We start from the raw sequence: 20,202 nt of genomic DNA, 5'->3' as shown, positions 1-20,202 counted from the left end.
CACAGCCGTGCCTCACTCTTTCACACACAGACAGTTACTGACGTGCTCCGTGCTTGCTTGGCTTAACTCCAGCTCACGTTGCTCGAATCAGTACTCAGCTTTCCTCAGATCGCCTCAGTTTCGGTTTGTTGGATATTTAATGTTAGTTGACAAACTTGTTTCGTAAATTGGCAAGACAGAGTTGAAAACGGCTCGTATCGGGTTGGTCACTGCCTCCACTCGGGACGTTTTTTTTAGTTTAGGTTTACCTCAGCTCGCCTCAATTTCGTTTTGTATCTAAAGTTACTTGGTAAACCCCCCCCCGCCCATCTGCTTGCTTCTAATTTAGCTGGTGACATAAAGTCAGTTGGAAAACTTTGCTGGTAGAACTGCACGCGGTGGTGCTTTTGAGAAAACTACTGTAAACAAAGCTGACGGATTATTTCCCCTCATCGGGCTGTGACTTCCACTGGATGTTCACCAACTTCACACAGATCATTAAAAAACAATTAAATAATAAAGTCTAACAGCTCACTCACACATACACAGCACACATATAGCTGAATAATAAACAACAAATATAGCAACTTCTGATCAATCCATGTCAATTTCGGACTTACAATAATGTACCGAATTAAGCCCCACCTTTTTGGGGTGAAACCATGCGAAATTTCCGGCTTATGCCCACCGACTACAGATATGGATACAGATCATTTAGATGGGCGATACAGATAGTGGCGTAATCGCTCATTCCTAATTAAAAGTGGCGCTTATTATATAGACTGCATAAGAAGCAGAGTGGAATGCCATACACGCACTTTCCCCCTCAAGCCAACTGGAGTGCCGGCGACTTTCACTGACACAAAAAAGGTGAAAGACGACAAGTAAAGTAGAGCTGGTGAGTAACAGCAAAGAGAAAGTGGCACTCATGTAAGTGTCGATGGGGGAATTCATGAGAGTGACTGAAACTTTTACAAGAAGAGGAATTCCATTTGACACTGGAGTTTGTGTCGTGAATTTGAAATGCACAGTTTACCCATGCAAAGCGGCACAAAAGGCTTGATACACCTGCACAATCCCATTGGATCCAAAACAAGAGCCGGAACCAACATGCTTAACACATTTGAGGGGCAAATATGAGAAACAGCTCTCAGCACGATGCATAATTCACCACTGCAAACTACAAACACAAATTCACATTAAACTGTAAAAGCGGACGCCGCAAACAATGAAAAAAATACCACACAAAAAAGCTCATTTTCTTTTTTGTTGGCTATTACAATGACGGGCAGCGTGTGACCCAGATATGTCAGTACGACAATGTAAATACTGCATTCACATACACCAATATGTATATTAAAAGCACTTTTGACAAGACATTTGCATTCTCCTCATTTTTTATTCATTTTTAGTGTAACATGAGAGGGCTAAAATCTTAACCTGAGCCTCGACTTACCTCAAAATGTAATTTTAAGTCATTGAATGTTGTTTTATGGCTTGCCTGCTTCACATTTCAGCAACCATTTTATCATATGCTCTCAAGGGACAATACTATAGACATGCTTTAGAGTAGTCAGTGTACAGCTTATATATCAGTATGGTTATAGAGTAGTCCCTCGTTTATCGCGGTTAATTGGTTCCAGCCCTGGCCCCAACAAGTGAATCATGAAGTAGGATTCAATATTAATAAATTTAATCTTTAGAGTTAGAGCACAGACAACCTGTTTGTGACCTTTTTTTTTTTACTATTTTTAGAGTTCTGTGAATTATTATTTAATGTGCAGTATATTGTCGCTTAAGAAGATACACTGTACTAAAAATGCTTGCTGAAATGTGAGGGCCGTTTTTTCTAGAAATGGCTTTCTTCAGGCTTCTGATTGGCTAACATTCTCTTACATCTTAGGGGTAATAGTACCACCTGTTGCTTTGCACCTGGCAGTCTATACGAGTTTTAATAGTAATTGTGTCAAGAAAACTTTTTAATATATCAATGTGTGGACAAAACCTGCAGTTACACTAAATTAAAGTTTCTACACTCCCTATTAAACAGCACGTATACCTTTAGGTGAATAAACTCGCAACTTTCGGCTACTTGTCCCCCAGGTTAACTCGTCCGCCTATAGGCCAGTTCTAACGCCAGCTACACGCAACATGTGTGCTAATGCTAACGTCATCTACCCAGCTAGTTAGCCAACGTCACTTGACTCACCACAGAGTTCCTCATGGCGGCCTTGACTGTAAACGGTTGAATGTTTGGCTTTGTTGTATTCCTCAACATAATCCAGAGAAGCAGAACCGAAACACTGCACAGCAAACGTCGCCAATTTGCGTGAGTGCAGCTTGGTGTTGCTAGCGGTTGCTAGGCAACTTTCAGAGACGCTCTCGGTTGCCGCTCCTGCTGCAGTGTGTGGATGTTTGTGTGTGTTTGCGTGCGTGCGTGTAGGTGTGTGGGTGGGTGTGTGTTCAGAGTGTTTGTTACCATAGCAACAAGCCAGCCGCGCAGTGAAAAAACTGCAAAGTTTTGCACTTAATCAGCAGAGTCTTCCGTGTTAATATGTGTGTAATAGATTGCACTTAATTATTCAACAGTGGCTTTTTTGGACCAAACATTATTATACAGAGGCGATTTTAATTTTCACAGGTAAATCATCGCGATCATTACAATGATTTATGATATCCACGCAACCATGCAGGTGCTACCTAATCACTTTAATCATCATGAGGTCACACAGTTGCAGGTGTTTGTGTGTGTAACAATTCACACTCAGTGATTTCTTGGATCACTGCACATGTTAAACGACTTTAATGACTCATATTAAAACTCAGCATTTCTTTTGCCTTCACTACAGGTGGCCTCAACTCAAACAGGACGGCCGCTCGTCACTGTAACTGTAAACAGACGACAAAAAATGCTTAACTAAGCCTTTTGTGTGACAGCTCGACAGGAAGACCAAAGCCTTGACTCTCAATTATCCAGCCAGAGCACTGAATCATTCCAATTTAGGGATCTGGCACTCTTAATTTTCCCAATACCACGTTTTTTTTTTTGCCTCGAGAGGCTTTCTTAGGTGAGTTGGCGCAAGTGTTATTAATCGCCAGTGCACAGGCAATTTCTCTAAAAGCCCCGATTTGTTTTTTATGACTCCTCAGAGAGTGGAGGGTATAGCAGCATCGGGCTGAAGACTGTAAACAAGGCATGTGAGGAAGGGAAGTGATGTCCCTGTCAGCATTCCACACCAGTCTCTCTCTTTCTCTGCTATCCCTGCGAGGATTACCGAGAGGAAGAAGAGAGTTTTCACAGAGCAAACTGGAGCGTCAGCATGACTTCAGCAGGATTGTGGAAATTATTGTTCAAACGGCACCATGCTATCTCTCTCCCGTCATTGCAGACACGCAGGGAGGCCTAGCAGGAACGAGGAATGAAATTCAAAGTTGATGTAGTTTTGCACGTCTCGCAAATGTTGTGTGTTCGCATGGGAATGTGTGTGTAGGAGCACGTCAACACTCATGTCAGTGTTTATATTGAAATTCACACTACCTCAAGGACGTCTGCACTGGTTTGAAGTATAGAATGAAAGTCGTTTTTAGCTTTTCGGATCACAGGGAACACAGTAGAACCAGATCTAATTGGATTTGACATTTGACACAGAACATATTGAATTGCATTCTTTATGTTACAGTTCACATTGCTGCAGAAAGTGAAGTCTGGATCAGATCTAAATCAAGCTTCATTTGACATTATATTCCAAACTTGCATACACAACATACAGTGCACAAATTGGACAGCAATACAAGCATCTGAGCACGTTGAATGGGATTACATTTAGTTTAATTACAAAAGTACAATGTGGATCAAATCTCCTTTAAACTTGATATGAAACTACATTTAGTTTGACCCTGCATATGTGCAAAAATCTGTACAAACTGAATAAGGTTTTACATAGATATAAGCATCTCAACATGTTCAATGTGATTTCTCACACTAAATGTTGCATTCAAAAGTCCAAACTGGATCACATTTGGATTAAACTTGAATTGCCATCACATTACAACGTTGCACAAATTGGATCTGACAGAGATACGTGTCTCAACACTCAACTGGAATACATTTTCCAAATTATATTTACATTGCTTCTCAATCCAGATCAAGTCCAGACAAAATTGAGTCCAACATCACTTTCTGACCCTGCATATACACATCAGATTTTGTGCAAACCAAATTAGATTTGGTTTTCCATGTTTTCCGTGTTAAAAATACACTTTTGCGAAATACACAATGTGGATCTGATCCAGATGAAATTTGGTGCCACATTACTTTCAACAGCACATTTTGTGCATATTGGATGAAATTTGTCAGCTAATGGCGTATTTTTGTTGTTAATTATTACATTTACATTACAGGCAAATACACAATCTGGATCAAATTTTGATCAAATTTGGTTTGACATTACATTCTGAATGCAAATTTTGTGCAAATAGTTTAGTGACCGAGATAAAAACATCCGAACATATTAAATGGTATTTTTCATGTCACATTACATTGCGGCTAAATATAGATCAAATCTGGATTCAATTTGGTTCAACAGTACATTCTTGATACGGTTTGCACATTGCAAATTTGATTCAATTTGACAGTGATAAAAGTGAAACTGAAATATATTTTCCAAGTTCTATTTACATTGTTACTTAATCCAGATCAAGTCCAGACAAAATGTGGTTCAGCATGACATGCTGACCCTGAATATACACATCTGATTTTGTGCAAATCAAATTTGATTTGATATACATATGCTATAATAACAGGAGATATATGCTTCTAAACAAAAACTACACTGCTGCCAAACACACAATCAAAATCAGATCCAGATAAAATTTGGTTCCACATTACATTCCTATACTGCATACACAGCAAATTTTATGCATATTGGATACATATTGGATTTTTCAGTATTTTTTAATTTGTGTTGTTGATTGTTACATTTACATTGCTGCCAAATACACAATCTGGATCAAATTCACATTAAATATGGTTTGAGGTTACTTTCTGAATGCACATTTTGTGCAAACTGCTTAAGTTTGGAGCCAGAGAAATGCATCTGAACATAATAAATGGTATTTTCCATGTTACATTTACATTGCTGTGAAATATACAATATGGATCAGATCTGGATTAAATTTGTCCACACATTACTTTAAATTATTTGATTAGATTTGACAGCTATATAAGATTTTCAACGCACTGAAAATGATTTTCTCAATTTACATCTGTAATTGCACAATCTGGATCAGAGATGGATTGAATTCGGTTTGAAATTACACTTTGACCCTGTGTAAAAATAGTACATTTTGTGCAAATCAGGTAAGATTTGATAGCGATGTAAGCATGGGCAAGTTTAATAGGATTTTCCGTTGGATAGTTGCAATCTGGATCAGATCTTAATTAAATTTACTTTGGTATTACATTCCCTGTTAAAAGCAAATAAGATTAACAGAGAAATTAGTTTCTGAACATGGCTTTTTACATGTGACGCATGCACATGGCTGCTATGATGCATATATGATGTGGTGTGGCTGGATCCTCAGTCAATTTTAGGCTGGTCCACATTAAAGCTAGTCAGATATTGTTCACCATGTGGGGAAACAGAAATTATGATATCATTAGAGCAGAAGCTTGTACCTACATCATAGGGGACCCAGAGGGAGCGGCAGAAGAATCTCAGCAGAAAAAAGGATAGCTGGGACTTTACTGCAGAATCGGACGCTCCCCAATTACCACAGAAAACAGGGGAAGCAACCATTAGCGTCGGCCATTAGGTTGCGAGGAAAGTGGCTGCGGGGCTTGTTGGCTTTAACAGCTGGCCAGGTCAGTGAGCCACAGCAAGTGTAAAACCTATATGACACACATAAATGCTAACCGAGGAGAGACCAGCATATTTAACGCATTAAGTGACACAACTCCAGTGTTGATGCATGATATAAAAATGTAATCCCTGTTTTACAGATCTGTGGGGGCAGTCAGGAACAGACATCCCATTAAAGACCTTAACTTTATATATTGCTACGCCATTTAGTCTGTAGTAGGGATGCTCCGATCGATCGGGCCACCAATCAATAACCAAACATGCACAAAAACCGATCAGCGTGCGGCGACAAACCCTACATGTGTGCTGTGTCACGTAGGTTTGCTAACAAAATGCCGTGTCTCGTATTGAGCTTGACACAGGCTATGCCAATCGATGGTTCCTTACCAAAACTATTCTTGCATCTTTGTTTACACACATTGCCTAGCTGTCCCTGGCTGTATTTTGTACTGGCGGCAGAGTTGCTAGTGTCGTGTCATCTCTAGCTTCTGGTCCTCAAACTCCAAATGTGACTTTTTTTTACCACAGTCTCATTTACAGACAAACAAGCAAAACGGTTAGTCCGGAGCTCGTTTTTGTCCCACGGTGAAGCCACAAGTGGATATCACGTTCATGGGGTACGTACTTACTTTTTCAAGTATCACTTAACAACTTTACTCACTTGTTGTCATTATAGTAATTATGTCTTGTCGTCGAAACCCTATTTGTATGGAGTTGTTTAATGAACATAAACACATAGTATGTCCAGCCTTATGATGGTGATACTATCACACCATCTCACCAGCTGATTTTGAGTAGCTCACCAAAGGGTCAAAGTATATTTCCTTCAACTCTTAGCAGTTTTGTATTATAACCGTTGACTGCAGACTTTATGCCTTTTTATATAATGACAAATGAGCACAAAATATCATAAAGACGAGGGCCACACGGTTTGAGTGGAGATCTGCTTGGTAAATAAAGTAGTGTACAATTTAAATGTTGCCAGTCATAAATAAAACATGAATAGCTGGCAGGTCTAACAGTGATGGAAGTTAGCGACCCCTGCAACCTGGACACTGAATTTATTCTGTTTTAAGTTGAGCAGGACAGATTTCTGTTTAATAAAGGTATGTATTTGTATCTTATTCTGTTAATTTTGTTATCTTGAGTTAAACAATAACTTTATTTCCCATGTAGTCGTATTACTCCAAAACATGTGTCAAATTCAGCTTTGTGTCAAATAGTACAAAAATTGTTTCACACAAATAAAGAAAGGACAATCCGCCTGAACGTTTCCAGGGGCCCTTGGAACTGTCTAACAGAGCCCCTGAGCAATACCACTCATCATAAATAAATTGAAAAATGTACAATTAATCCATGTGATCGGTGTTGGCCGATCTCACTCATGGATGATCGGAATCAGAATCGGCAGCATAAAACCCTGATCAGAGCCCAATATGCCCAATAACCTGATCCTTGTGCTGCTTTAAAGTTACAGCAAAATGTAACATTTTTAGTATTCAGGCATAACATATTTGTGTCGACTTTTGGAAAATGTCTGTGGAAGGACTTGTCTTACTGTTGACTTGCCTTTTGTGTACAGTAGATCCTGCATTTATTGGCCAGTGCCTTTTATACAGTATAAAGCCCAGCAAAGCATCAATATGGCTGGAGAATGATTCTTGGGTGTTACACTCGAGTGTTTAACTTCCCATTGTGGAATACCCTAACGCGCAGGCCCCATCCAGTTTCACACCAATATGATCGACAAAAGTGGAAAATTGCAGGGTTTAAAAGGGGAACATATTGGAGGAATATTTTGGGAACCAGAACAAGTCTTGTCACACAGAAATAGCCACATTAGATCTGTAACAGAAGTTGCGTATATCGCTGCAACATGTGACGTATGCCATAGTGGTCGGACACTGACGACTGCTTTCAACACATCAGGGCGGGAGAAGTGAATAATCTCAGGTGTCATACCCTTGTGCCGGCATTGTGGTATACCTTTACACACGGGCGGCATCCAGCCTCTGTTATGGCTAGGATTCTACCTTACAAGGTGGGAAATTGTTGGGTTGACTTCATCCCATGATTCCAGTGCGCTTTCTATAGAAAAGTGTCGTGGAAAAATGGATACCATACCGTACTGAACTGGTGGCAACAATACTAATGGGGTCAGAGAGGCTTGGATGCCATTTGTAGCTGGTCGGTTTTTATCATCATGTCTCCTCTGGTTTGTCTTTCTCATTCTTTCTCACAAGGTGAGAATCCCAAACAGAGCTTCACCCTCGGAGATTCCAGCAGCAGCTTCTCTGGTGTCTTCGTCGTCTCACCTGTAAAAGCAGCAACGCTCAGCTGACCTCACAAGTCTCTGGCTGGCATTGACATAACAGATCCTCAGAGACTTGCTACTATCCCATCCCTCCCTTCTCATTCTCCTTTTCCCACAGCGTCTGCCACTCTGCTGCTCGTTCTCTTTCATTCACCCCGCTCTGTCCTTTTGAGTGCTCCTTGGAGGCAGATCAGTGTCAGTTCAATGAGCCTGAGAGGCGTCACCTCGTCGCCAGGGCGTGGTATCACTGAGCCCTCTCTTCACCAATGTCGATATGCTGAAGGTGCAATCAGGAAAAGTAGGGAGAGACACCAGATCAGTCATCAATCACACACAAAACTGAAGCACAAAAATGATCCTCCCCGAGAAGAAATGACGACGACAACCGTTTCCAATCTTGTTTCTACCAAGCAGTACTGTTTGGTTCAGTTTGGCACCTGTGCATTTTTCTCCGGGTCCGAAGATATCAACAGCCATACACTTTTCAACGACCATTTGTTTGGATATTCACATGTCGGGTGGCTCTAAACATATCTTGTCTGTTGATTGGTCCACAGTCACTTGCGCGTGAATACCGCTGGTTGTGGTTAAGGAGAGACTCGCGATGCACATCAATCGCTTTATTAACAAGCAGAGAACACAGGAGCTGCTGTCGGCCACAACTCACGTCAGTCACTGCACTCTCAACACTCAGTTAAACACAGTCAACTCTAGCTAGCTGACGTCCCACACGTCACTTCCCAGGCCCCGCTCCTAAAATGTGCACACAAGTCATAGATATTACACTACATGTCACGTTTTCTGAATGCCTTATATTTGTATTTTCATTCATTTAGCCATTTTTATGCTTGAAAATGCTTAATTTAGGCCAAGAATACATGTAATTTGTTTAAATATGCATTTTTTAGTAATAATAGGCCGTATTAAACTATGAAACAAAAATCATTTATAGGAGTCCCTCATTTATCGCGGGGGATAGGTTCCCAAAATAGCCAGCAATAAGTGAAGTAGCCAGACTTCATTGTTTCACAATGATTATATGTGTTTTAAGGCGGCTAAACCCCTCACCATGCATTTTATACACGTTTCTCAGGCAGGCATTAACCTTTTAGCACATTTCTCTCGTTTAAACACTTTCCACGAAAAAGCGAATCGGTGAAAAGTGAACCACGATAAAGCGAGGGAACACTGTAATTGCTTTTTTTTAAAAGGGCGTGATGTTCGAATCGCATTGAAGCGAGGAACAAATGTATCCTATTTTATCGTCAGCGGGAGTTGATGCTGGACTTGCCAGCAGCCATGTGGAATTCTCTTAGCAGTTGTTAGGTTACATGTTTATCGTTCACGTTCGTTGTTGTTTATTACCTCCCGCTGCATACCTTTTGCGTGTTGTGCCATTATTTTGTTTGTACTGTGAGTGAGATTAGTGTTCATTTTAGTGACCTTCCCTGTCTGATTCCAGTGTGTGTCAAGCTCTGTTGGCTATCTTTTCCTAAACTGCCTTTAGCAAGTCAAAGTGTGCCTGCCCATTCCCTGTGCAACTCTAGATTGCCACATTATTATTATTGGTGCATACCAGGGGTCACCAACCTTTTTTCTTGCGAGAGCTACGTTTAGAAAATGAAAATGACCACCAGCTACTAATTTTTGTAGAAATGATTTTCATACCTTATTTCAAACCAAACAAAGCAAATATGCTTGTTTTACCGAAACATTCACAAAATGCTGGTATCCACAACTCACATTTTATGTTTCAGAATACTTTTCTTTCTAGTGTTCTCACATTATTAACTGAAAACCTGAATGAAAAGCAGGCCTGCGGGCGCCTCATGCGGCCGTGGGGTGCCCGCGGGCAGCAGGTTGGTGACCCCTGGTATATACTGTATTTTGTTAGGGATTTTTGAAAGAAAACACACTTAAACAAGCGTGTGCTGCAACAACGGGGCAACTCCAAAGCAAACACATACTATCTGGAGGACTACGAGTCGTGGCTATTCATCAGTCGTATTTACAGAAATGCAATGCAGATGTTCACCATCTGGGCTAATAGCAATTGCCTGTACTGCTTTTGCTTTGTTTTTACTCCAAGCATACTAATTAGAAGTGAACTCCATGCAGATCATGTATATTTATGCTCAAATTGCACCTATTTGGATGTTGGTTATTCTTATAACTGATGTTTCTATGCTCTTCTGTTGCATTTTTAGGCTAACATCACATTTCTCCCAGATAAAGTATTCTGATCCCGATTACAGTAAATATGGCAAATCTTTTAAAGGTACCATGAAAGGTACTACATTTTTAATAATCTTAAATAAGTCTCAGAGGTCTCACAATAGTGTATTGAATGTTTTTTTACCTGATGTCTAGATTAGTGTTTGTCCACTGCTGTCTCTGACAAAGTGTGTGGCTCTAAGAAGCGCCATTGTTCGCTCTCTCGTGTCCAATGTACATAAAAGACACCACGTAACATTAGGCAGTAGGACAGAGGACACAAATGCAACATGAGAATAGCTGTGTGAGCCACAGTGCTAAAATTACACTCACATTTTAACAGAAACATCATCCGAGGTTTGCCTACTTATTACCTGAAGAGAAACACAATGATCAAACTTAAAGCTTCCACGTCTGGAGCAGATAGATACATAGATGGCAGGCGTTCGGGCCTTGTTTTAAGATATGTGACGAAGCCTGCTGTTTTGGGGGGTATACACAGGGCGGGCTAATCTAGCTAGGGGCCGGTCAGAGGTGGTATCATGCGAATGACGAAGGAGTTTTCTTCCATGATATCATCAAAATTGACCATTTGAGCGCCTCTTCTCTCACAAATAAAGCAAACAAGTGCAGTATATGGTGTTAGGTACTCAGTAACAGGCTCTTGGGACACATATTGCTGTTTTAACGTCACTGAAAAGTCCATTTTGCATAAGAGGGGACCTTTACACAGGAGCTCAGCAAAAAAGCCTTAGATCAATTCCTGTCATAAAAATTGCAAATGACAGAAACAATCCAAACATGATTTTGTTCCCCTTCCTCTTTACTCCAAACAATCCACTTTCCCCTGAGTCGGGATAGATCCGAATGCACGGATCACTTCAAGCGGCGGGGTTGTTGGCAGGAATACTTGATATGTTCACGGAGTTGCGAGGCCTCACTCGCAAAGCCACAGAATATTGATCTTCATGCATTATAGAAGCAGCTCTGAGGCCGTACTGATATTGGGAGGCATATCGCTACTCTCAGTGAATCCACATAACAGCAGCCAGTGAAGCATTGCAGCAAATAATCAGTCCCAGCGATGAACATATGGCTGATAACATCGATAACAGTATCACCGCACTCAAGTTGATCATTGTTTACACAATCACATGCGTTTACGGCTAATGCACTCTTGTGTGAAGCCAAAAGATTCTCATCACGTGGCCCCGTGCTTTTTTTCCAGCCTGGATCATAATGTCCATTAAGAGCTTCGCAGTCGCCGTGGCCTCCAGGGAAAGCAAGACAGGTCAGTGTCACATGAACCTGAACGTGTGAACAGTGACACCAGTAAAGCCAGTGGGGCATGCAAAAGATGACTGCATTCTGCACACTGTCACCTCGGTGAACACGGTGTCGCGGGGGGGGGGGGGGGGGGGGGGTCATCCCGATGTTGTGAAATATAGAAATAGCTGTTACATAGCTGTCGAAGCACTTGCAGATAACCGATTTTCAGACAAGATAGAGTTGCACTGTCTTATAAAAAAAAATGCTTCAACAAAATTAATAATGCTCATTTCTGATTGACGCAAGCTATAAAACTGTGCTTCGGGGAAAATTTTTTTTTTAATACAATACTGTATGTTCAATTTGGATGAGTCGCTGATGCTAGGGTGTTTTCTCCTGACTAAAGCTTGTAGTTACTTCGAGTTAGTGAAAATATGAGCTTTACAGATGCCACGTTTGCTCTGCACATCACCTGCAGGCATCTGCATGGTATCTGTAAAGCTGACGTTAAAGCACTCTTTGGGGGAATTTTGCCCAATATCCACAGTCCTTATGTGAGACATGAACACGCGTCTTTCTCTTTTCTGTGCATTCTAAAGACATAAAAACAGATAAAAAGAGGCATCTAAGAATGCACGTAAGGAGACGCACCTATTCCGGCTATGAAAAAACCTCTAAAAACCGCCAACAACGCTGCATTTACATAATGTGACGTGCATATTAACCAAGCTACAGTTTGCATGTTCTACCCATGCGTGTGTGGGTTTTCTCTGGGTACTCCGGTTTCCTCCCACATTCCAAAAACATGCATGTTAGGTTAATTGGCGACTCTACTAAATTGTCCATAGGTATGAATGTGAGTGTGAATGGAGCCCTGCGATTGGCTGGCGACCAGTCCAGGGTGTACCTCTCGCCCGAAGTCAGCTGGGATAGGCTCCAGCATGCCCCCGCGACCCTAATGAGGAGAAGCGGCATAGAAAATGGATGGATGGATGGATGGATGGAATGATTTTATGAAATAAAACAAAATTTGTTGAATAAAGCAAAATTTGTTCTTGATCAAAAATCACTCCACACTCTTTACTGTTCTTTGGTATTAGCATATTTACTGTAACTTGTTGTGTGGAGCTATGGGGCAATCATTATAAAAGCGATCTTCACTCACTCAATGTACTGCAAAAAAGATCGGTGAGGATAATTCATAATGCCGTGCATAGAGAACATACAAACCCTTAATTTTTAAATTCGCAGATACATTTGCTCATTTAATACATTTTCAAACTGCTAAAATAATGCATAACGTTAGCAATAACTTGTTACCCAAAAATGTCATACAGTTTCCCTATATATATTTATTTGTCTATATGTGCCCTGCGATTGGCTGGCGACCAGTCCAGGGTGTACCCCGCCTCTCGCCCGAAGTCTGCTGGGATAGCCTCCAGCATACCCGCGAATCTATTGAGGATAAGCGGCATAGAAGATGGATGGACGGAGTAACACATGTATAAATTAGGTGTGTGACCCTTGTGTTCCAGACATGCAATCTTGGCAGCGAAAGGTCAAGTCAGAAGCATTTATTTAGAGTGAGTGACAACTAAGCAGCTACGTCATCGCCAATTACATCCAGCTCCAACTCCGTAATTTCTAGAATCAATAAAACCATCAAGTGTAAAACAAGATAGTTTTGGCTATGTCATAAAATGTCAGCACAGGGGACTAATACAAAACAGAGTTATTAATGGGGGTGAAAAGATAGGATTAGCAGGCTTATAATAATGTCTCTTAAAATCAGACAGGTTAAAGGGTTAGATGACAGTTTCATCAATGGTGCTTGAACAGCCCTCCAGTGTCAAACCCCGCACACACTTCAACAATACAAAGGACAAAAAAAGGAAAAAAAAAAAAAATTTGTGAGTGATGAGGGTGCTTTCAAGCCTAGAAATGATTTTTAGTGTTTGAGTGCGTGACGTTAAAAAGGAAATATAATGGTTAAGAATGACAAATGACTCCAAAGGGCAAGTGTTTTTAGCCTCTTGGTGAACGTGGAGCAATCAGTCACATTGTGCTACGGGAAAGTATGGCAACGTACAAAGCAGCAGCACATTTCATGCAGCTTCACAGCTATTTATGTGTGTGAGTCATTTGCATACATTTCTCGGCACAATGGAAGCTCACGAAAAGTCAATGACAGAGGTCGCGGAAATGATCCCTGCGGGACTCCCCTTGTTGCTTTCATGTGTGTGCATCCACCCACTGAAAGAGAAATAGGGTTCATTGAAGTAAATGTTTAATTAAACACTTCTTTTGGGAAATCTACTTTGAAAATGATATATTACTAGTTACTGTAATTTTTTAAAGTACATGCTGTATATCAGTTAAGTTACAATTTCACTTGAGAGCAGGGGTTCTGCAATGGTCTCAATTAATACACTTCATTATTAGAGCTTTCAAAGTTAAAGGAAATTTCCTTTAACTATTTTTCTTGATGTGCAATTAACGCGCTTCTGTCCTTTGTGACCCTCGGCAAACGCAGCGGTGTGACAGTTGATGTGGAGTCACAAGTGGGAACAAACACTGAGCAGAAATGGACAAACAAAGGGATATTTTGAATGGTAAGTTTAGCTTAAAAGCCCTGGCAGATGGCTCTCTCGATAAGGCCAAAGTTATTTGTATCTACCATCACTGGGAGTTGAATTGTCACGGAGTACGTCGATTCTCCAGAAATGCCAGAGAGAAGAGAGAAGGCACTGGAGCACTGCGTGCATTTTTCATTTATTCAGTGGTAACTTGGCATACGAGTTTCCCCACTAACAAGTGTTTTTTTTTAGATGCGAGTCGTCGCTCCGCTTATTTTTTGCTTTGAACTGCGAGCTAAAATTTGGGTTACGAGCTTCTAGGTACCGGCAGGCGCAGTCGAGGACAGCTATTTTTGGGGGCTTGTGTCAATGTGACAAAGGCGGAAGTGAGCAAGCACACACGCAGCGCCAAATGAGATGGCAGTAAAGCCTCGCGAGGGAATTTATGAGCATTATTATTTATTAGCGATGTATTAGTGTTTGTGCTTGAACTGCTGTGTTTGTCAAGGATGAATAAAAAGCTGCATGTTGAAAGACCCGCAGTGTCACACTTCCACGTTGTTGAAGTGGCCAGACTAAGAAAAGTGTCATACAGTGTGTGTAATCGAGTGTTTGTGTGTATGTGCATGTCTCCGTAAAAGAAAAAATGTTTGGAAGTGAAGTAGAAGCTATTGCCTGATTGCACTACAGTCTACGGGCACAGTCCTAGTTCTGTAAACCAGTATTTCCCAACCTTTTTTGTCCTGCATTTTTGTCATACCATGAGTACCCCCTCACACTTATTTGCTGATACAGTAATTCTTCAAAAGTAGAATGAAACACCACTGTTATGATTTGTGTACCTGCAGGGATCCCGTAGCCTGCGCATTACAGTTTGGCAATGTGTTGGGCGTGTGAATGTGACTATAGGGGTGTTATTTTGTGTCTACCGGGCGCTAATAATGGTAAAAATTGCATTTAGAACGTCATAAACAGGTTTTCTATGCTCCTAACTACGAAAATCAACCCATCCATCTTCTATGCAGCTTATCCTCACTAGGGTTGCTGGAGCCTACCCCAGCTGACTTCGGGCGAGAGGCGAGGTACACCCAGTCGCAGGGCACATATAGACAAACAAATCATTCACACTCACATTCATTCCTATGGACAATTTAGAGTCGCCAATTAACCTAACATGCATGTTTTTGGAATGTGGGAGAAAACCGGAGAACCCGGAGAAAGTACTAGGAAAGTACTACGCCACGGTGCGGCCTAGTGACTGTAACACATTCCTGTGTTACAGTCAAAACAAACTCAGTATCTTTTTGCGTTGTTTTTGTAGTGTGTCCCTTCAATCTGGTCATGGACTAGCTATAAAAGCAGAAGGCGACACGATTACACTTGTCATAAAATGCCATAAAACCAAGGTAACATGCACGTCCGAGAAAAAGCGGATACCTCCAACTTTTTGATAGGGATCTAAAAAAAAAAAAAAAAATTGACTGTGGATGATTAAACTTTCCACCCATAAATTACATCTGCAAATGTAACCTCATTAGTCCCGGTGGAGGTGTTAATTACAGTGCGTGAATATCTTTAAAGTTCTCAGTTCTTTGTGCTCCTCACACTATTTCTTCTTGATCTTTTTCCACCCACAAACCCAGCATGCTGGCGCAAGAAACCACGTAAAGCAAAGCGAATGAAATTTGTTTTCATTTGGTTAAGGGTCTACACATGCAACATTCAAATTGAGAGAGACAAGCATCTATAAAGCCGATATATATCACAGCAGGTACCTCTAAGCAAAAGTGATACCGGGATTCCTATCATATAAGGGCAGATGGAGGTATATGGAACGAGGAGCGAGGGGGACATAAGGACTTTCTTTTCCCCGGAGATGAGAAAAGTCATCTCCGCTCACATCACTTCACCAACCGTGCCTTTTTTTTTTTTTTTTCCCCAGGATGCTCCAAGCCCACCCGGCAACCTCAGCAGCGTTCCTGCCTGACATCTTGGGTCCGTTAATTGCGTTTGCCGCTAACGTATCGGTATTCACATTGCACCGCGGCAAACAGATGGTGTTTAACATTAAATATTATTAACACCTCCCGGCGTTCGAAGATCCCGGGTTGGGAGTTACGGGGTTGAGCAGATGTGTAGACAGAACTACTACATTTTACATGTACTGCATCGAAGACGGGTGAAAACAAGGGGTCAGGAGGATTTTCCAGGCGGTAATTACCCGGATCTGTGATTATGTCCTCAGCACGTTGACGCACCAATCAAGGATTCAGTTAATAAATAATAAAACATGTGACTTGCTTGGATAATCAGTTGTGTAAAATATGATGGGTCCAAATGCAACCCCTGGATATTCAATTCACAATAAAACATATACAAGAAACTCTCCCAATGCTAACGTGTGAGTCTGTTATGTCTTATTCATGCCTAATATGTCATATTTTCTGTTATATTAGCTAATATGAGTATAAAGGTGACTATAGGGGTGTTATTTCATTTCCAAAGGGCTCCAATAATGTTCCGCCGCCAAGTGCTTGCTCATGTGAGGTTTCAGTTCTGTTTCCATTTATGAAAGTGACCTTCATGTGTAAAGTGCCATGAGATAAATGCTGTTGTGATTTGGCGCTGTATCAATAAATTGACTTGAAATGAATTGAATTGAAACAAGGTTGCTATTTTGGTCACACACTGCTGTGGGATGACAGACCACTCCTCAAGCAAGACACGGGAAAACTGGTGAAAGTGTGTGCATGTTTTACAGTATATCCTCTTCCTCCATCCTGGTGGGCCTATGGGGCAGTTATGCTTGAACCCTGTGAAATCTCCCTGGCAACACATGGAAAATGTGAGACATGACCAGCAAAAATCATGAGAGCAATTTTCTTGATCTAATTTGCTCCTCGGTAGCTGTTCCATTTGAATCCATTGGCAGAAGCAGGCACAGTGTGTCGTAAACCGCTATTGGTCGCTGATTTTGCTGAGTTGTGTCATAATGGCATTCTTTTTGAGGATACATGGCAAAAAAATGACAAAATAAATATTTATTCACGCTACCGTCCTTAAACTCTACAGTCTCTCCACTTTGCTGCAGCGCTCCATTTTCTCGCTGCCCTCAGTCTCATCTCGGATAAAAAGTGTCTCCTTACCAACAGCCACATGCAAAGATATAAATGCAAGACACAGTCCTTCACTTCCAGCAAGGAAAATACAGTAAAACACTACTGTTAGGCTCATACAACAGTGAGCAACTGGATTGTTGATGCTTATGTGGGAGCTAAATAGCCCAAACCACCGACACATTCCCTTCCTGTGTCCTCCCATGTGTGTGCATGAAAGGTGAAAGAGTGAAAGAAGGCAATGTTCAAGCCAACATGCACTGACATGTCACATCGGATTTGTCACAATTGAAAGAAGCACGCCCGGTGTCCCCGCTGCCGTGACCCTGCAGTCGACCATTGCTGCCTTTGCTGTAGCCACACACCAGCCACCATCTCTGGGACTGTGGGGCTTCTGCAGGTCACTGACTCCCCCACAAACCCCTACAGGCGCCATCTGGTGTGCTTGGCGGCGTACATTGAACTCTAACTCGCAGTCGAGGTGTCGTTAGTGTCGGCGTGTGAATGAAAATGAATAAAAGTCCTCCGTTAAAATTAGCGCTAATTTGCAGCTTGATTGCTTTGCGAGCACAATGGGGTTTGGTACCATTTAAGGACCACCCGCTGTGATGCTGCAGGTCTAAAACCACAGGAGTGTTGTTAAACAGCGGTGATTGCAGGTGAACCGTCGAGTCTGTGCTCTGAACTTAACAGGTGCAGAAGTTACTGCTTCAGTTACCCTGGAGACGGAGATTTAAAGGGCATATGATGTCAGCGGGGAAAAAACAGACGCAAATGCCTCTCAATGTGTCACCTTTTGTGGATGGAACACAGGCATGTGTGATCTTAAGCCACTTTGGATATGCGTCACCTTACATTGGATGATGCAAATGGAGGCCAACAGAGGTTTAGGTTCAGGTCTGTATATTGCAAAAGTGTTTCAAAGCTGGCTTGTGTTTTGGTGCAATATGAAGCCAAATGCCGTGGAAGGAGTAAAACACAGTGCAACCTGGGTTAGCGCCAATAATCCGTCCCAGAATGTCCAACTCTAAGCAAAACATATGCTAACCAATATAAATTCTTCCCATAAGAAATCATGCAAATCCTATTAATTTGTTCCAGAAAGCCAAACACAAAGCACATTTTGACAGTTAAGTATAGTTTTACATGCAGAAAACAATTAGAAATATATCTAAATGATGAATGAAAGGGATAAAGGAACATTTAAGGTTACTTTTACCTTCATTGAAGACGTGGTTGTTGGCGAAGACAGCGACATGGCAGTGAGGTCAACATGGACATGGACATGTGTTTTGCCATGTGTCATTGCTTGAATTCAATAGTAGGGGTGTCATGTCACAACACACCCGACTCAGGAGACGAGACGATGCACACGATTGGCTCCACGAGACGAGACGCTATTTAGTATATCATAATAATGCAATATTTCCTTTAATATGTCGTCTTTCACTGTTGTAAAGTTGTGGAATTGCCATTTGACGCATGTATTTTCTCACAGGCAATTTGTACTGTCTAGCGTTTGCAACATTTCTGAAAATGCTGGCTTTTCAACTGTATTAAAGAGCAGCATTTCTTTCTCGGTGGAGGAAACTACACTTTTTGTGAACGCACACCATTTTTCTGTTTACTTTGTCAACCAAACGACGAAGGCTCTGCATGTTGATGTGTACTTTTTTTCCCAGAAGGGAAAACCGGGATGGGTGTATATGTTTGAGGTGGGCAAATTAATTGTGTTGCCTTTCATGTTGCTACCACTTTCAAACAAATTCAGCATACTGGCTCATTAGTGTTGATGGGCTCACCTTGCTTATTATTAGTATCCTCACACGCGGCCTGTGGCATTTGGCTTTGCAATCATCTTTTTCCCTCCTAATTTAACAGGTATGTTCTATGGAATACCGTTGTTCTATGACGCTCTTCCTGCCTGTTTGGAGGCGAGAGATAAGGAAAACAGACATGCATGCACATGGCAATATAAGGAGGCTGGCTACATTATGAACTTCATTTTCATTTTATCGTGTTGCATTTATCACGAGACAGTTTTTTTCTGAACAAGAGATCTTGTCACGTTTTAATCTTGCGAGATCTCGTGACACTATTTAATTATGTTTGGGTCTTCTGGGCGTGGCTTGACAGAAAATAATTGAGATCCATCGGGTTTAAAGGCGGTGGTTCTCAATTATTTACTGTCATGCCCCCTCTGGGGGACAGAAATGCCCAGATTTGAAACACTATTGAGAAACTGATAATAAATATTTATTTATCTGTACTGTGCAGACTGAACTTGAAACTGAAGCCAGCGAAATGCAACAAAATGGAGAGCAGTGAAGCATTCGAGCATATTCAAGAGTCACATTGCATGCTGAGTACGACAAATTCAGACATGTTGGCAGGTCTGCACTAATCTTCAAAGTCCTTCCTGTCTCTCACGCCCAACGCGCCCCCCTCCCCACTATTTGAGAAGCACTGCTTTAACATAACTTAACCTAAAATTTTGGTTGCATACAGGTGCAATGAATTTAAAGTCAGCAAGAATATATTGTGAGCCGCTAAGAAAGCCATGCCAATTCATGTAAAAGAATGTAAATGCCAAAATGCTAACACGACTGCAATGTGTTACAATACTTGGCTTCAATTACTTAACATAACTTTTCTTTTTTACTATATCTATTATGCCTTGAAATAAACAGTGTGTAACAAAGTTTGTACACTTAACTAACAAACAGTAACATTTATGGCCATGCAAGCAATAACTTACAATATTAGCGTTCAAGACACTTAAAGGGTGCCTTATGACTGCATTAACTGCCATTTAAAACACCCAAAATGGGTCAGCAAATGCTGTAAAAGCCACTTATTTCCCTGAGGTGTTG

The 20,202-nt window shown here is 41.3% G+C and overlaps 1 protein-coding gene across 6 annotated transcripts in view; it reads right to left on the bottom strand.

Moving 5' to 3' along the window:
- Positions 1–20,202, bottom strand: part of pacrg (PARK2 co-regulated) — a 275,559-nt gene that overhangs the window by 192,911 nt on the left and 62,446 nt on the right. For 3 of the 6 annotated variants that reach the window (XM_054796969.1, XM_054796975.1, XM_054796970.1), the window contains exon 1: positions 2,189–2,364. The exons of the other annotated variants lie outside the window; for them this stretch is intronic. In XM_054796969.1, the coding sequence (XP_054652944.1) occupies positions 2,189–2,257 (69 nt within the window). In that variant the 5' untranslated portion in view covers positions 2,258–2,364. Of the gene's footprint in view, positions 1–2,188; positions 2,365–20,202 lie in introns of those variants that run through there. 6 annotated transcript variants of the gene reach the window in all.

This window comes from Dunckerocampus dactyliophorus, chromosome 13 (assembly GCF_027744805.1).
Source record: "Dunckerocampus dactyliophorus isolate RoL2022-P2 chromosome 13, RoL_Ddac_1.1, whole genome shotgun sequence".
NCBI lineage: Eukaryota > Metazoa > Chordata > Actinopteri > Syngnathiformes > Syngnathidae > Dunckerocampus > Dunckerocampus dactyliophorus.
This window is presented reverse-complemented; position numbering and strand designations above follow the sequence as displayed.